The following is a 19,354-nucleotide window of genomic DNA, read 5'->3' as shown; positions in this document are numbered from 1 at the left end:
AAATAATAGTACAGCAAGGTGTGGAAAGAGGTTCATTTGCAAAAGTCCTACTCACCTCGTTGTAAAAGAAATGAACAGTATGGCTGTTGAGTTTGACGGAGAGTGTTTTCAGGAAGCAGATATAATAACCCATGATCTCCTCATCAGAAAAATCAAACTTATGGACGATGATGGAATTCACGTGATTATTAGACAGCAAATAGTCTGGTGGTAGAAAAAGAGAGGCAAAACTGAATATCTATACATTGTAGCATCAATTATTAGCACAAAGAAAGTCAAAAACCATGACAACATATCATAAGCAGCACCGAAATCAAGGGTAAGGGTATGTGCACACGAGGGCATTACGTCCGTAATTGACGGACGTATTTCGGCCGCAAGTACCGGACCGAACTCAGTGCAGGGAGCCGGGCTCCTAGCATCATACTTATGTACGATGCTAGGAGTCCCTGCGTCGCTGCAGGACAACTGTCCCGTACTGAAAACATGATTACAGTACGGGACAGTTGTCCTGCAGCGAGGCAGGGACTCCTAGCGTCGTACATAAGTATGATGCTAGGAGCCCGGCTCCCTGCACTGTGTTCGGTCCGGTACTTGCGGCCGAAATACGTCCGTCAATTACGGACGTAATTAGTGTGTGTGCACATACCCGGACAAGACTTCTACACACTCGACTTACAATGTAACAAATGCTCCAGAATGCTAAACTTAGTCGTTCTATATGTCTTAGATTTAGTGTTTAGTCATTTCAATACTAGAAGTTCTGCAATTCTGTCCCTTGGGACCTGTGGCTGTCGGATATCAGACACATCCGCACAGCTGATACAATGGAGGGGGATTGTCCGTACATAGAAGATACTTTTGCAGGGATACTTTTCTCTAAAAAGGAGGGTAGAAAAATTGGGCAATTTTTAATAATCATGACTTTTATATACAAGTATAATAGTCGGATAAAAGAAGTCTCAAGAAGATACATAAAAAAGTTTATGTAGTAATTAGTATCCGTCATCATACTATACAGGTCTGTTGAATATTGTGCTATTCGGCTAACAGAAGTCATCAAAGAATACAGCGGAGTCATTATTAGGAGTCCGCTGAATTCATAAGTGGAGCGCAGACCCCGACTATCCCCAGTGACTGCATGTATACCGTGTATACAAAACAACCCTGTATCACTAGTACGAGGGGCGAGGAGCGGCAGGGTGAGCGCTGCACTCGTGAATACAGCGCACTCATAACGTTGGGTCCACTATATTCTTTGACAGCTGCTATTAGCAAAATAGCACAACATTTTTTTGTGCTGTTTGGGCTAATAGTGCAGCAGTCCGGTCTACGTTTTATCCTGCCCTGTTTTTATAGGGCAGCATAGTACTATGACATATCGGCTATACGCAATTTGGTGAAGTTTTACTTTTACACTTTTTCCAACTTTTTCCAAGTTGTGTCACATGGATCTGTATAAATCAGACCAAAAAGCAATCTGGACTGATGGGGTTTTGTTTTTAGCCCAAACTTTACGAGAGAGCTTTACCTGCAGTGGATATACTCATGGAGATGCCCATGGAAAAAAAAGTGGACAGTGCAACTTAAATGTGGTCAAAAAAAGGCTGTTATCATTAACCCACGACTAGGTTATCCAGCAGCATGCGCCTGCGGTAGACAATTGCTGGCCACAGAGATCACGTCACTAGGTCACAGCACCGTGGATGACACAACGCACTTATTAGATGTCGCACTCTGAAGAAGAAAGGAAGCAGCGGGGGAGCCTGTTGAGCTATTGTGCGAGGAGATCGCCAAATTAAAAAAGTTTTCCTTTAAGAATTGTTGCCATTTATACGTTAATTTAGGCCAAATGCACACGATACGTACTACGTGCGGATTTGCCGCCCATATTTTTTGTGCGGCAAATCCGCAGCATAATACAGTACCAGCAAAGTAAATGAGATCTCATTAAATTTCATTTTCACGTTGCGGTTTTTTTTTCTCCACGTAAATTCACCTGCGGTACTTATTAGTTTAAAAAGAAACGCACCAATAACGCCAAATAAAAAAATGCACCTATTTGCACATCAAAATGTAAAAACCACACCTAAAAGTGCATAAAAAAAATGCGCTACAAGGCTACATGCACACGTTGTGGAATTTGGGACAGAAAATACACAGGTAAATTCAGGCAATTCCGCAGGTAGAATCCACGCCTATTTTTTTATGTGGTTTTTACATTTCGAAGCGGAAATAAGTGCGTTTTTATACTGCGGATATTGGTGTGTTTTCTTCTCTCAATCTAGTCAGATACAATTCGCAGGCAGAAATACAAGATAAATGGACTGCAAATTTTAAAATACGCACTGCAGGTTAATTTAGGAGCAGAAAAAAAATCTGAAACGTATAGATGAGATTTCTCGAAATCTCATTTAATTTGCTGGTACTGTATTACGCTGCGGATTTGACGCAAGAAAATATGAGCGGCAGATTCGCACATAAAACACATTGTGTGCATTTGGCCTTAGGATCGGTTCACATCTGCGTTGGGGTCCCGTTTGGACGTTCCGTCGGAGCTTTCCGTCAGAACGGTAATTAAAACCACAGAAAAGGCCATGCTCACAAATTAGGAGGAGGGTAAAAACCCGTTCCAAACCCGTCAGAACGGGACCCTGAGCAGACACAAACGGAAACCAGATTTCATTGATTTCAACGGTGACGGATCCGGTGCCCGTGGTTTCCGTTTGTGTCTGTTGTGCACTGGACCCGTCGTTTTGCCGGAAGCAATAGCGTAGTCAACGCAGATGTGAACAGAGCCTTAGAGGTCGGAAAACCTCTTCAAATTACCTCAAATTATCAAGCCTCTCATTTCATTTCATGTTCTACATACAGTGCATTTGGAAAGTCTTCAGACCCTTTCACTTTTTTTACATCTTTGTCATGTTGGGGCCTTGTGCTAAAATAAAAATAAATTCAAGCTTTTCCCCCCATCATTCTGCGCTCAATACCCCATAATGACAAAGTGAAATAAGAATTTTAGAAATTTTTGCAAATGTATTAAAAATTAAAACTTTGCTCGGACATAAGTATTCAGACCCTTTGCTATAAGTCCTGAAATTTAGTTCTGGGGGCCTCCCATTTCTCTAGATCATTTTTTAAATGTTTCTACACCTTAATTGGAGCCCACCTGTTGTAAATTCATTTGATTGGACATGATTTGGACATTGACACACCCCTGTCTATATAAGGGCTCACAGCTGACAATGCATATCAGAGCAAAAAACAGGCTATGAGGAGGAAAGAACTGCCTGTAGAGCTCAGAGACAGGATTGTGTGGAGGCACAGATCTGGAGAAGGGTGCAAAAAAAAATTCTGCTGCACTAAAAGTTCCCAAGAGCACAGTGGCCTCCATAATTCTTAAATGAAAGAAGTTTGGAACAACCAGGACTCTTCCTAGAGCTGGTCATCCCACCAAACTAAGTAATTGGGGGAGAAGGGCCTTGCCAAAAGAGGTGACCAGGAACAAAATGGTCACTCTGGGTTATCTCCAAAGATCCTGTGTGCAGATGGGAGAAACTTCCAGAAGGTCAACCATCACTGCAGCACTCCACCAATCTGGGCTTTATGGCAGAGTGGCCAGAGAGAATCCTCTCCTCAGTAAAAGACACAAAAACGCACCTAAAGGACGCTCAGACTGTGAGAAACAAGATTCTGTGGTCTGATGAAACCAAGATTGAACTTGTTGGCCTCAATTCTGAGCGTCTTGTCTGGAGGAAACCCAGCACTGCTCATTACCTGCCCAATACTATCCCTACAGTAAAGCCTGGTGGTGGCAGCATCATGCTGTGGGGGTGATTTTCAGCAGCTGGGACAGGGAGACTGGTCAGGGTTGAGGAAAAAATGAATGGAGCAAAGTACAGAGATATTCTTAATGAAAACCTGATCCAGAGTGCTCTGGATCTCAGAATGGGCCGAAGGTTCACCTTCCAACAAGGCAATGACCCTAAGCACGCAGCCGGGACAAATCTGTGAATGTCCTTGAGTGGACCAGTCAGAGCCCTGACCCCAATCGAACGTCTCTGAAGAGACCTGAAAATGGCTGTCCACCGACGGTCTCCATCCAACCTGACGGAGCTTGAGTGAAATGTCAAAAAATCCCCAAATCCAGGTCAACAAACCTTGTTGCATTATACCCAAGAAGACTGGAGGCCGTTATCGCTGCCAAAGGTGCTTCAGCTAAGTACTGAGTAAAGGGTCTGAATACTTATGTCAATGCAATATTTGAGGTTTTTCCTTTTGAATAAGTTAGCAAAGATTACGAACGTTCCGTTTTGACTTTAGGGGAAGGAGTGCAGAATGATGGGGAAAACTTTTTTTTATTTTAGAACAAGGCCTCAACATAAAAAAATGTGAAAAAACGTAAAGGGTCTGAAGACTTTACGAATGCATTGTATAGTAGATCTGATAGCGTATAGTACATTTATTACGCACAATTTTTTATTGCTGAATAGTAACTTACATAAAGATGTTTCATGATTTATGTTCTCAAACAACATGTTCAGTGTCTGAAGAAGCTGCCCACAGACATAACGCCCAGATTTTTGCCGTAGAATGTTCAAGAAGAAGACAAACATGTTTTTCTCCAGAAAAAAGCTGCAACAAAAGATACACAAGACAAATACAAAATAGGTTCAAATTCAGTTATTTTATGCCCCCCTACCCCATGGTTATTGCAGCATGAACCTGCTGTGACTTCTCTCAGGGGTGCCAGGCATATGAGACATGTGGCTTCCCAGCGCACGGATTAAAAAAAGTTCTAAAAAAAAAAAAAAAGAAGAAAGCGCTGTGCTAAACATCGTGAAAATGCCATGTGCGAATCTCAAATGCCATGTGCGAATCTCTCCTTGGGACAGGTTCCCTTTCAATAAAACTGCAGGGTTACAAATACAATAAGCACATGTATGCAAAACATTACTTAAAATAAAACTTGATGACATCTGCATATAGCGCTGAGAACACAATAGCGAAAGTGCCGCTTCCTCTATCTCGTGCCAGTATTCACTTAATTACCGGGGCTGCTGGCTCTGTGCAAGGGTCAGTTCACACTGAATTCTATGGCGCAGATTTTGATGCAGAAACCACGTCTCAATCAGCGCCAAAAAAGAGCCGAAATCGCTTACCAATGATTTCAATGGGAGGCAGGGGCGAAAAAAAGCGGCATTTTATTTTTTGCCATGGTTTCCGCCTCTGACCTTCCATTGAAATCATTGGGAGGCAGAAAAAAACTGCGGTACTTGTTTGAGCATTTTTCACAGCTTTTTTTGCCCGTGTTTCTTAGGCAGGAAAAAATGCTATGCAATGGAATCCCTAGTGGTGACATGAACAAACAACAAAAAACAATGCCAAATAAAATAATAAACAAGTAAAAATTACAGCGTCACTCACGGCCAGATACAATTTACTGAGAAAAAAAACAAAAACAGCTTTTACCCAGAGCGGAGGTGCCCACCCCTCGCCCAAACTCACAGTTTGTACTTACTCAAACACTGAACTGTCATTCTGATCTCCCCAGATAAGGATCTCTGTGATAGAACGAATGGTCTCCACCAGCAAATTGCGGTTGAGGTCTGTGACTGTGGTGTTCTTGGTTAAAACATGATACATGTACCTAGAAAACAACAATAGTATACTTAGTAAAATGTGCAACAAAAGGAACACCACACACGCATAGCTTTCATCGCTTTTTTTTTTTTTTAGAAGTACAGATGAGTCTTTTATTTAGTTTCACATTTGGTTAAATAAAACGGCATGACTCTTAAAGGGGACCAGCCTGCTCTCCTGACATGTTTGTTTTGGAAAAACCTTTCTTAATGAAATAACAATGCCGGGGCATCTTTTCTTAGAACTCTTCATTGAGCTGTTCCTCTGGTATTCCTCTTGGAAATATATGAATAAATTGACAATTAGGCATTACCCTTCCCCTTAGGTTAGCTCCCCAGTAGGTTGTGTCCCTACACGGTCAGCACTGATTGGACAGGGTCAGAGTGTGTAAGGACAGGCCCTGTTTACAAGGTGAAGGTCAATTTACTCAAACATTTCTAGGAGGAATAACCGAGGAATGGCACAATGCAGTTTGAAAAAAAAAGATGCACCAGCATTGTTATTTTATGGAGGATACAAGTAGTTACTAACACAGATGTGTCGGAAGAGCAAACTTGTCCCCTTTTGTTTTTCTATTTATTTTGGCGTCGGGGCTTCAGTGATATGTGGCATGCGACTTCTTTTACAGGTGCCAGGCATATGAGACGTGTGGCTTTCCAGCGCACTGATTGGAAAATGTGTCAAAAACCACAGAAGAAAGCGCAGCTCAACATGTGGTGGGAATGACATGTTTGAATGTCAGGGGTCTCTCCTAGAAGGTTCCCGTTATAACATTTGACATATCAACTGATTCCATGTAACAAAAAAAATTGATCTTTTAGGCTGGGATCATACACAGTGTGGAATCGGTTCATAATCCGCTCAATTCCACAACAGATAGGGCTTGCTGCGGAAATGAAAATCAACAGCATGTCTAGAAGCTACTGCAGATTTTTCACGCGGTAAGTGAATGGGATTCACATCGTAATGTACTTTGTTGCAGAATTTTGGTGTGGATTCTGCAACCGAAATTCCATAACAAATTATCAACTCAATGTGTAAAAAAAACGCGAACATATACTGAAACTATAACCAACAATAAACGTTTTTGTTTTTACGGATCAACTAAAGAGGCTCTGTCACCACATTATAAGTGGCCTATATATATTGTACCTGATGTGATTGGCGCTGTAATGTGATTACAGCAGTGGTTTTTATTTAGAAAAACAATAATTTTTGGCGGAGTTATGTCCTATTTTAGCTTTATGCTAATGACTTTCTGAATGCCCAACTGGGCGTTTTACTATTTGACCAAGTGGGCGTTGTGGAGAGAAGAGTATGACGCTGACCAATCAGCGTCATACACTTCTCTCCATTATTTAGTCAGCACATAGTGATCTTACTAGATCACTATGTGCAGCCACACACACACACACTAACATTACTGAAGTGTCCTGAGACATCACTTCCAGCCAGGACGTGATGTCTAGTCACAATCCCGACACTTCGGTAACGTTTGTGTGGGAATTACAGCACAGCAAGCGTAATGACAGTTTACAGCGAGATTGCACTCCCCCCCCCCCCCCACAAAAGTACAAACTCACGGCTACGAAGACATTCTGTTTTTTAGCTGTGCACGTAAGGACCGATTTTGATCCCGTTTCTACCGTTCGTTTAATGTGTACGTCAGAAAAACGACCGTTAAATGTGTCCATAAGGCCGGATTCACACGAGCATGTGCGTTTTGCCCGCGCAAAAAAAGCGGTGTTTTGTGCGCGCAAAAGGGGCTTGACAGGTCAGTGTGATGCGCGGCTGCGTGCTTTTCGCGTAGCCGCCATCATTATGACACTCCGTTTGGATGTTTGTAAACAGAAAAGCACATGGTGCTTTTGTTTTCATTCATCCTTTTCACAGCTGTTGCGCGAATCACGCTCTTCCCACGGAAGTGCTTCTGTGTGGTGCGCGTGATTTTCACGCACCCATTGACTTCAATGGGTGTGTGATGCGCGAAATACGCCCAAAGAACGGACATGTCGTGACTTTTTCACAGCGGACACACGCTGCGGAAAAAACACGCAACTGTCTGCACTGACCCATAGACTAATATAAGTCCGTGCGAATAAGCCCTAAGGCTCCATTAGCACGACGGAGGCCATAAGTGGGTCAGTATTTTTGGAAAATAGAATAACGTGGTAGACTACACTACACCATCCGGAGATATCCCCCTAAAAAAAAACATTTATACGGCGCAGTATATTTTTTATTTTTTTTAAAGATGGGAGCCTATGTGTGACGAATGCCACTGTATGGCATCTGTCAGAGGTATAGAGCAAACATATACCTCAGGCAGCTTCCCCAGGCTGAGCATCAGGTAGCGCTCTGCCTGGGAATTCCTGCCATGGGGGAAGTCCCTGACCTCACTGTCCATATAGCGCTCTAGCCGGGGATTGCAGTATATGGACAGTAACGTCAGGAGCTTCTCCAGAAGAGAAATGCGTGGCCGGACACTCTGACCGGGGATGCCGGCATCTCAAAAACGCCTCCCACCACCGTCCATATATGGACAGTGACATCAAGGTCTTTCCTATGCCTGGAATTGCTGGCCTGAGAGCTTGCAATTCTCAGGCTTGCGACTCCGTAGTTGAAAGCCCCTAACAGCACTGCTTCCCCTGGCACATCGCTTCAAGTACAGCTATGCCCGGGGAGTTTGGGTGACATCACACTGTATGCCTATACAGTGGGATACGTCGCTACCTTTCATCGGAGGTATACGTCGGCACTCCTCCCGACGGAAGATAAATAACGCGAAGTGAATCAGGCCTAAAATGTATATAGTACTTAAACTATATTTCACCCACATGTGAAGAAAACTGCCTTTTTTTTCTAATTTCTTGCCATTTATATTGTGCATAATCATGCAAACACACGCTATACCATACACTCGTCTGAGACAACTATTGGTAGAGCAAAGAAAGACATGCTATAACATGATATATTATAGATCCAGAACCTCCTTTATATATGAAATCCCAGTGATGATGTCACAAGACGAGAACGGACGTCCCCATGGATCATATCAAAGTGACTGCTCCAATACATGCTCAACCCTTGAGGGTTTTCCTCCCACCATGTAGTATTGTATTTTCCGTGGTCTTTAAATGTTTACATTACCTTTTGTCTGCAACTTCACGATGGAGCAAAGTTCTGGCTGACACGTGTCACTGTAAATACCGACTATAGACTCAACCTGAGAAGCAGCGAATGACTCACAAAAAATGTGTTGTATGGAAATTATAATGAGGCTGAATGATACATGGGCTAAAGATGTCAGTAAAGAACGCTCCTAGGGAATTTAGACAGGATTATAAGAGAATATGAGCTAAATTCATTTACTAAGACTGGTGTATTTCTCTTAGTAAATGAGATAGTTGGGGCAAATGTTTCAAATATTAAAAGGTGCACGCCATAAGTTTGGCGCATTTTGCCTGAGAGGCAAAAATTAAATCTACGCCTTCTATGAGCAGCCTTTGTGTCCCAAGTAAAGAATTATTATTTAGAGATAAACACAGTCCACTATGACATGAGTGGTGTTGCGTGCGCCATACTGTCTAACACGATGTACACCGTTGGCTGCACACTATACTAGATTGTATCTGGTGTTCCCTGTCACTTACAGTTTTACACCAGGCACTGTATTATAACAGTAATAATAGCAGGGAAAAAGGGATGGGAGGAAACCTCCAGCTCACCAGCTTCACACTCCTGTGTTCGATATCGCCCGGATCAACCGCGACGGCTCACGGCAGGGAGCAGTAGCAAGAAAGAGAAAGGTCCAGCGATGTGTGGTATGAATGGGGGAAAACTCCGTTTCCACTTTATTGAAAAAAAATATATACCGACATACAAACAATCCGACGGAGTGACGGAAAACACCAGGAGGATGACAAGGTGGTTAAAAAATGGCAAGAAATTGAGCCTACGCGTTTCAAGCACTGGCTGTGCTCTTAATCATGGCTAAGACCTTATGAAGAGTACATTACATATACACTGATGTACTCCTCACAGCTTACATATGCCCTGATGTACTCCGCCCAGCTTACATATACCCTGATGTACTCCGCCCAGCTTACATATACCCTGATATACTCCGTCCAGCTTACATATACCCTGATGTACTCCGCCCAGCTTACATATACCCTGATGTACTCCGTCCAGCTTACATATACCCTGATATACTCCGCCCAGCTTACATATACCCTGATGTACTCCGCCCAGCTTACATATACCCTGATGTACTCCGCACAGATTACATATACCCTGATGTACTCCGCACAGATTACATATACCCTGTTGCACTCCGCCCAGCTTACATATAGCCTGATGTACCCGCACATATTACATATACCCTGATGTACTCCGCCCAGCTTACATATAGCCTGATGTACCCGCACATATTACATATACCCTGATGTACTCCGCACAGATTACATATACCCTGTTGCACTCCGCACAGCTTACATATACCCTGATGTACACGCACATATTACATATACCCTGATGTACTCCGCACAGATTACATATATCCTGATGTACTCCGCACAGCTTACATATACCCTGATGTACACGCACATATTACATATACCCTGATGTACTCCGCACAGCTTACATATACCCTGATGTACTCCGCCCAGCTTACATATAGCCTGATGTACCCGCACATATTACATATACCCTGATGTACTCCGCCCAGCTTACATACACCCTGATGTACTCCGCCCAGCTTACATATAGCCTGATGTACCCGCGCATATTACATATACCCTGATGTACTCCACACAGCTTACATATAGCCTGATGTACCTGCTCATATTACATATACCCTGATGTACTCCGCCCAGCTTACATATAGCCTGATGTACCCGCGCATATTACATATACCCTGATGTACTCCACACAGCTTACATATAGCCTGATGTACCTGCTCATATTACATATACCCTGATGTACTCCACCCAGCTTACATATACCCTGATGCACTCCGCACAGCTTACATATAGCCTGATGTACCCGCGCAAATTACATACACCCTGATGTACTCCGCACAGCTTACATATATCCTGATGTACTCCGCCCAGCTTACATATACCCTGATGTACTCCGCCCAGCTTACATATACCCTTGATGTACTCCGCCCAGCTCACATATGCCCCCACATTATAAACTGAAATACCACTAATACACCAAGCAAAATCTGCGCTTCAAAAGCCAAATGGTGGTCCAACTGAGCCTGGCAGTGTACCCAAACTGCAATTTATGACCACATATGGGGTATTCTGGAGAACCCGCTTAACAATTTATGGGATGTGTGTCTACGGTGGTACAAGCTGGGCACAACACATTGGGCACTGAAATGGCATATTTGTTGAAAACAGCCATTTTCAATCTGCAACATCTATCGTTTACTCATTTTTGCAAAACACTTGTGCAGTCAAAATGCTCACTACACCCCTAGATCAATTCTTTGAGGGATCTAGTTTCCAAAATGGGGTAATTTTTCGGGGGTACAACTGTACTGGTACTATAGCTCAATGCAACATGGTGTCAAAAAACAAATCTTATAAAATCTCCACTCCAAATACTAAATGGCGCTCCTTCCCTTTAGAGCCTTGCTGTGTGTCCAAATAGCAGTTTATGACCACATGTGGGGTATTTCCGTACTCTGAAGATGTTGCTTTACAAATGTTACGGTGCTTTTTCTCCTTTATTTGTTGAGAAAATTAAAATTTTTTAACTAATGCTACGTCTTATTGGAAAATAATGTAATTTTTCATTTTCACTGCCCATTTCTAATAAAATCTATGAGACACCTGTGGGGTCAAAATGCTCACTACACCCCTAGATGAATTCCTCAATGGGTGTAGTTTGCCAAATGGAGTCACTTTTGGGTAGCTTCCACTGTACTGCTACCTAAGGGGCTTTGCAAAAGCGACATGGCGCAGAAAAAACAATCCAGCAAAATCTGCTCTCCAAAAGCCAAATGGCGCTCCTTCCCTTCTGAGCCCTGATGTGTATTCATACAGTACTTTATTACCACATATGGGGTATTTCCTTACTCTGGAGAAGTTGCTTTACAAATGTTACGGTGATTTTTCTCCTTTATTTGATGAGAAAATGAAACATTTTTACCTAAAGCTACGTCTCAGTGGAAAAAAAATGAATTTTTTCATGTTTACTGCCCAATTCTAATGAAATCTATGAAACACCTGGGGGGTCAAAATGCTCACTACACCCCTAGTTGAATTCCTCAAGGGGTGTAGTTTCCTAAATGGAGTCACTTTTGGGGGGTTTCCACTGTACTGGTACCTTAGGAGCTTTACAAATGCGACATGGCGCCGAGAAATCAAACCAGCAAAATCTGTACTTCAAAAGCTAAATGGCGTGCCTTCCCTTCTGAGTCCTGCAGCTTGCCCAAACAGCAGTTTATGACCACATGTTGGGTATTTCCGTACTCTGGAGAAGTTGCTTTACAAATGTTGGGGTGCTTTTCATCATTTATTTGTTGAAAAAATAAAAAATTTTGAGGTAAAGCTACATGGTATTGGAAAATAATGTAATTTTTCATTTTCACTGCCCAATTCTAACGAAATCTATGAAACACCTGTGGGGTCAAAATGCTCACTACACCCCTAGATGAATTCCTCAAGGCGTGTAGTTTCCAAAATGGGGTATTTTTTGGGGTGTTTCCTTTGTTTCGGCACCACAAGACCTCTTCTAACCTGACATGGTGCCTGAAATATAATCTAAGAAAAGGAAGGCCCTAAAATCCTCTATGTGCTCCTTTGCTTCTGAGGCCGGTATTTCAGTCCAGTAGCGCACTAGGGCCACATGTGGAATATTTCTAAAAACGGCAGAATCAGGGCAATAAATATTCAGTTGTGCCTCTCCGGTAAAAACCTTCAGTATTACAGGAAAAATGGATTAAAATTTAATTTCTGCAAAAAAAAAAGAAATTTGTAAATTTCCCCGCTACTTTGCTTTAATTCCTGTGAAATGCCTAAAGGGTTAAAAAAAACTTTCTGAATGCTGTTTTGAATACTTTGAGGGGTGCAGTTTTTAAAGTGGGGTGATTTGTGGGGGTTTCTAATATATAAGGCCCTCAAAGCCACTTGACAACTGAACTGTTCCCTAAAAAAATGGGTTTTTGACATTTTCTTGAAAATGTGAGAAATTGCTGCTAAACTTATAAGCCTTGTAACGTCCTAGAAAAATAAAAGCATGTTCAAAAAATGATGCCAATCTAAAGTAGACATATTGGAAATGTTAGCTAGTAACTATTTTGTGTGGTATAACTATCTGTCTTACAAGCAGATACATTTGAATTTAGAAAATGCTAATTTTTTGCAAATTTTCGCTAAATTTTGGTGTTTTTCACACACAAATATTGAATATATTGACCAAATTTTTTCACTAACATAAAGTACAATATGTCACGAGAAAACAATCTCAGAATTGCTTGGATAGGTAAAAGCATTCCCGAGTTATTACCACATAAAGTAACACACGTCAGATTTAAAAAATGAGGCTCTGTCATTTGGTCCAAAAGTGTCTCAGTCCTGAAGGGGTTAAAGAGGATCTGTCACTAGTTTAGTAGTGTCCTATCGCTTAGCTAATCTAATAGGCGCCGTCACACTGATGATGCTAGTGAAAATGGTGTCCCTAAAATTTTATTTTAAACGTTGAGTTTTTTTTTCTAAATATGCAAATGAGGCTATACTAGCCAAGTGGGTGTCAACATTAGCGATTCTCTTCTCCTGAAGTGGAGCTACCTCACAACCTCGGATGCTGTCCTATCAGCATGAAGCTGCTTCACACAGTATGAGAGATTGAGGCTGGGGGAAAAGGGAATCACTTAAAATGATCTCGGTCTGTGGTTCTGGTGGCATATGAAAGATGAGATTCTAATCTTTCATGTGACTCCAGGATCGCAGTTCTAGCTGTGACACAACCGGAGATAATCGCCAGTTGAATACACAGTCAGGAATGGAAGCTGTATACTATATGATCACACTGTGTTGCTGGGCAGGGAAGGGGGAGAAGCTGTATGCTGATTGGACAGTGTCATACAGAAAACATTACACGCCCAGAGTGAAAAGAAAGAGTCCCCTCCCATTTGGCTATTAGAGCTACATTAGCATATTTAGAAAAATGCTCATAACTTTAGAAATAAGAAAAGTTTTTTTTTTTGTTTTTTTTTAACCCCTTCCCGCCGGAACACGTTAATGTACGTCATAATCTGCGGTGCATTCCCGCATTATCACGTACAGTTACGTCCAGACGATAAACTGTCACCATGTCACTTGACATGGTGACAGCAGGCAGATCACGGCGGCGAGTAGCAACAAACACTTGCTGCTCGCCGGTACAGCACCAATCAAAGTGGTCCTGTGACGTCGATGGCTGTGATTGGTCATTCAAAAATGAATGACCAATCACAGCATATGTAAACAAAACACACAGAATTCTCCTCATCGCCGACTCTGACAAGCTCATTTCTGTCAAAGAGCTTGTGAGAGTCGTCGTGTGAAGCCCTGTCAGACAGAAAAAGTTAAAATACAGTGAATAAAGATCTCATCTAGATCTCCCCAGATCCTCCCAGATCTCCTCAGATCTCTCCTGTCCCAGTAGTTAGAAAATAATCCCCAAATCGCCCACCCATTACCACAGTGAAAATACTGCGCCATATTACGTTAGGCAATAGCCTAAATACCCCCAGATCGTCCCCTCACTGCCCAGCGAGAGAACATTGATCCGTGTCAGCGTCCAGTCCGATACACACAGATCGCCACCATTCACTGTTGCCGTGCCACATACAGTCACAGTTTTACGCAGTGACCCAGTCCGTTCCATCCCTCTCCTACGTTTTTGAGAGCGCCAGTTTGTTTCCAGTTAATAAAAAATAAAAAAATAAAAAAAAAATATATAAAAAAAAAATTCTAAAAAAAATTTTTTTTTCTTAGTGACAGTTACATTTTAGGGTTACAATAAAATTACAGCTGTTACATTGTAGTGTCCATTACTACAATATGGCACAGAAATTTTATAGCCCAGAGGAGGCGTACGCTATGCTGTGCTCAGATACAGACTCTGCTAGCGAAGATGAAATGGAGTTCGTGCTGACATCATCTTCGTCTAGCGAGTCTGATGAGCCCCCCCAGCAGCACAGAAGAGTTGCTGGTTCTGACCCCCCCGATAGTGAGGCGATATGGATGCCTGTTACAAGTTATGCCCCCCAGGTTCCCGACTTCACCGCATCCTCGGGAATCCAAGTGGAGACCACGGGGTTTGGAGAGTTCGATTTTTTAAAATTATTTTTCTCCGCTGAATTTATAAATTTAATGGTCAAACAGACTAATTTATATGCGGAACAATTTCTCGCCAACAATCCCACATCCTACTATGCCAAAGACCAAAATTGGACCCCCACAAACTCTGAGGAGCTTTGCAAATTTTGGGGCCTGTTACTGAATATGGGCCTCATAAAGAAACCCAGCATTAGGGACTACTGGTCATCGGATGTCCTATATTATACCCCCCTTTATGGCACCATTATGACCAGAAGAAGATTTGAGGTCGTCTTCAAATTTCTGCATTACGCAGATAATACCCGCTGCCCACCCCCCAATGATCCAAATTATGACCGTTTATTTAAAATAAGGCCTGTCATAAATCATTTGAATTTAAAATTTGCCCAAATCTACACCCCAGATAAAAATATTGCGGTCGACGAGTCTCTCGTCAGTTTTAAGGGAAGGCTCCACTTCCGTCAATACCTCCCAAATAAAAGGGCCCGGTATGGAATTAAGCTCTATAAGATCTGTGAAAGTTCCACCGGGTACACCCATTGTTTCCGGATTTATGAGGGAAGGGATTCCAAAATCGATCCCCCAGAGTGCCCCCCTTCCCTTACTGTCAGCGGAAAAATTGTGTGGGATCTTGTATACCCGCTACTTGGCCAGGGATATCATGTCTATATAAACCATTTTTATAACAGCATCCCTCTCCAAAAGTGCCTTTTGGCAAGAGCGACAGTGGCCTGTGGCACAATCAAAAAAAATTCTAAGGGCCTCCCCAAAACCCTCCTGGGCCAGACTTTGCCAAAAGGGGAAAGCAAAGCAATGTGCAGTGACAACATGTTGCTAGTGAAATATAGGGACAAGAAAGATGTCCACATTCTAACTAGCATCCATAAGGATAGCAGCATCAATGTTCCAGTTCGTGGCTCCAGCACCACAACTTCCAAGCCTGCCTGCGTACTGGATTATAACCGCTTTATGGGTGGGGTGGATCTATCTGATCAGGTCATAAAGCCGTATAGTGCCATGCGTAAAAGTAAGACCTGGTACAAGAAGCTGGCAGTCCACCTCACCCAAATGGCAATGTATAACGCATTTGTGGTGTCCAGATACGCAGGCAATCGAAACACATTTCTCCAATTTCAGGAGACAATAATCAAGGCCCTTTTGTTTGACAACCCAGGAGGCGAGGGCACTTCTTTGGGAGATTATAGTTGCCGTATAATCCCAGGCCAGCACTTTCCAACTCAGTAAATCCCCCCACTGACAAGAAAACAAGATCCCAGAAAAGATGTCGGGTGTGTTCCAAAAAAGGCATTAGGAAAGACACTATCTACCAGTGTGAGACATGCCCCAAAAAGCCAAGCCTATGCATCAATAAATGCTTCAAAATTGACCATACCTCCACTGAGTTTTAGATTATTTTATTTATACACCCGTTTATTTTACAAATTGGCCATTCTAAATAGATTTTTCAAGCAGAGTAATTTTATATAAAATAATTTTTGCCCAGAAAATTTAAAAGAAGCCCAAACAAAACTAAAAATTCTTACTGCACCCCTGGATGAATACCTAAAGTGGCTTCACGTTATAATTAGTCACACCAAATTAAAAAATGTTTGAAAAACCCGTAACAAAATTCTCACTATACCCCTAGATAAATACCTACGTGGTTTCACGTTATAATTGGTGACACAAAATTAAAATATTTTTGAAAAACCCCTAACAAAATTCTCACTATACCCCTAGATGAATATCTTGAAGGGTAGAGTTTTCAAAATAATGTCAGTTGGAATCACTGAAATAGCATACTTGAGATAAAAATTAAATTTTTATTTGACAGCATCATTTCATATAAATGTAATATTCCTTCAATACATATTTTTTTTTATAATTTTACTGAGTTTGCCTATTATTATAACTGATTGATGGGGCTAAAGAGATGTATGACTAGTCCCTTTGAAAAAAAGAAGTGACATTATAAAGCCCTGTTCTTTCATCCTGTGAACATGCTCAAGTTCTAATTTTTTTCCTCCAGTTCTCAAATATATTGCCCTTCAGTCCAATACAGTTCTAATTTAAATTCTCCCTGCTTTAACTGTTGTTAACAGCTGTGGACTGACACATTTGTTGGTCATCTGCTTTGTTGGCATGACACCGTTACATACACTGGCAAATGCACTTCTACGGGTTAATATGCTGTGGAAGGCAACCATGTACCAAAAATAATAGATTTGGTAAAAAAATTACCACCTAAATACCATGATTCTGGCTATGAAAACCTAGCGGTACAAACACTCATTAAACCACTAGGTGAATACCTTAGGGGTGCAGTTTTCAAAATGGGGTCACTTTTGGGGGTTTCTACTGTTTTGGTCCCTCCAGGGCCTTGAAAACACGACATGGCACCGAAAACCATTCCAACAATATCTGCGCTCCAAATGGCACTTCTTCCCTTCTGAGCCCTTCTGTGGGTCTAAAAAGCCGTTTATGACCACATGTGGGGTATTGCCGTAATCGGGAGAAATAGCTTTACAAATGTTGGGGTGCTTTTTCTCCTTTATTGCTTTTAAAAATTAGAAAATTCTATGTTTTTTCTGAAACACAGTAGATTTTCATCTTCACAAACTAATTCTAATAAATTCAGCAAAAGACCCGTGGGGTCAAAATGTTAACTATACCCCTAGAAAAATTTCTTGAGGGGTGTAGTTTCCAAAATAGGGTCACTTTTGGGGGTTTTTACTGTTTTGGTCCCTCCAGGGCCTTGAAAACACGACATGGCACCAAAAACCATTCCAACAATATCTGCGCTCCAAATGGCAGTCCTTCCCTTATGAGCCCTGCTGTGGGTCTGAACAACAGTTTATTATCACATATGGGGTATTGCCGTAATCAGGAGAAATTGCTTTACAAATGTGGGGGGGGGGGGTTTCTCCTTTATTCCTTGTAAAAAATAGAAAATTCTATGTTTTTTCAGAAACAAAGTCGATTTTCATCTTCACAAACTAATTCTAATAAATTCAGCAAAAAACCTGTGGGGTCAAAATGTTAACTATACCCCTAAAAAAATTCCTTGAGGGGTGTAGTTTCCAAAATTGGGTCACTTTTGGGGGTTTCTACTGTTTTGGTCCCTCCAGTGCGTTGCAAACGCGACATGGCACCAAAAACAATTCCAGCAAAATCTGCGCTCCAAAATCCAAATGTCGCTCCTTCCCTTCTGAGCTTTGGCGTGGGTCTAAACAACCGTTTATTACCACATATGGGGTATTGCCGTAATCGGGAGAAATTGCTTTACAAATGTTGGGGGGCTTTTTCTCCTTTATTCCTTGTAAAAATTAGAAAATTCTATGTTTTTTCAGAAACAAAGTAGATTTTCATTTTCAAAGACTAATTCCATTAAATTTAGCAAAAAAACTGTTGGATCAAAATGCTAACTATACCCCTAGATAAATTCCTTGAGGGGTGTAGTTTCCAAAATGGGGTCACTTTTGGGAGTTTTCCACTGTTTTGGCACCACAAGACCTCTTCAAACTGGACATGGTGCCTAAAATATATTCTACAAAAAGGAGGCCCCAAAATCCACTAGGTGCTACTTTGCTTCTGAGGCCTTTGCTTCAGTCCAGTAGCGCACTAGGGCCACATGTGGGATATTTATAAAAACTGCAGAATCTGGGCAATAAATATTGAGTTGCGTTTCTTGGGTAAAACCTTCTGTGTTACAGAAAAAAATGTATTACAAATGAATTTTGGCAAAAAATATGAAATTTGTAAATTTCCCTTCTACTTTATTTTAATTCCTGTGAAATGGTTAAAAGGGTTAAAACACTTTCTGAATGCTGTTTTGAATACTTTGAGGGGTGCAGTTTTCAAAATGGGGTGATTTATGGGGACTTTCTAATATTTAAGGCCCTCAAAGCCACTTCACAACTGAACTGGTCCCTGAAAAAATAGCCTTTTGAAATTTTCTTGAAAATGTAGGAAATTGCTGAGAAAGTTCTATGTCTTGTAACGTCCTAGAAAAATAAAAGGACGTTCAAAAAACGATGCAAACATAAAGTAGACATATGGGATATGTGAAATAGTAGCTATTTTGGGTGGTATAACCATCTGTTTTACAAGCAGATACATTTAAATTTAGAAAAATGCTAATTTTTGCAAATTTTCTCTAAATCTTGGTGTTTTTCACAAATAAATATTCAATTTATCGACCAAATTTTTTCACTACCATAAAGTACAATATGTCACGAGAAAACAATCTCAGAATCGCTTGGATCGGTAAAAGCATTCCGGAGGTATTACCACATAAAGAGAAACATGTCAGATTTGTAAAAATGGGTCTGGTCCTGAAGGCCAAAATGAGCTCGGTCCTGAAGGGGTTA

At 41.5% G+C, this 19,354-nt stretch overlaps 1 protein-coding gene across 11 annotated transcripts in view; it reads right to left on the bottom strand.

The window, feature by feature from the left end:
• The window catches only part of CLEC16A (C-type lectin domain containing 16A), a 327,820-nt gene that overhangs the window by 295,590 nt on the left and 12,876 nt on the right, over positions 1-19,354 (bottom strand). For all 11 annotated transcript variants that reach the window (XM_075830097.1, XM_075830102.1, XM_075830099.1 and 8 more), the window contains exons 2-4: positions 5,522-5,650; positions 4,502-4,635; positions 56-204 (exon numbers count right to left, since the gene is read on the bottom strand). In XM_075830097.1, the coding sequence (XP_075686212.1) occupies positions 56-204; positions 4,502-4,635; positions 5,522-5,650 (412 nt within the window). The remainder of the gene's footprint in view (positions 1-55; positions 205-4,501; positions 4,636-5,521; positions 5,651-19,354) is intronic.

Source organism: Rhinoderma darwinii, chromosome 6 (genome assembly GCF_050947455.1).
Source record: "Rhinoderma darwinii isolate aRhiDar2 chromosome 6, aRhiDar2.hap1, whole genome shotgun sequence".
Lineage (NCBI taxonomy): Eukaryota > Metazoa > Chordata > Amphibia > Anura > Rhinodermatidae > Rhinoderma > Rhinoderma darwinii.
This window is presented reverse-complemented; position numbering and strand designations above follow the sequence as displayed.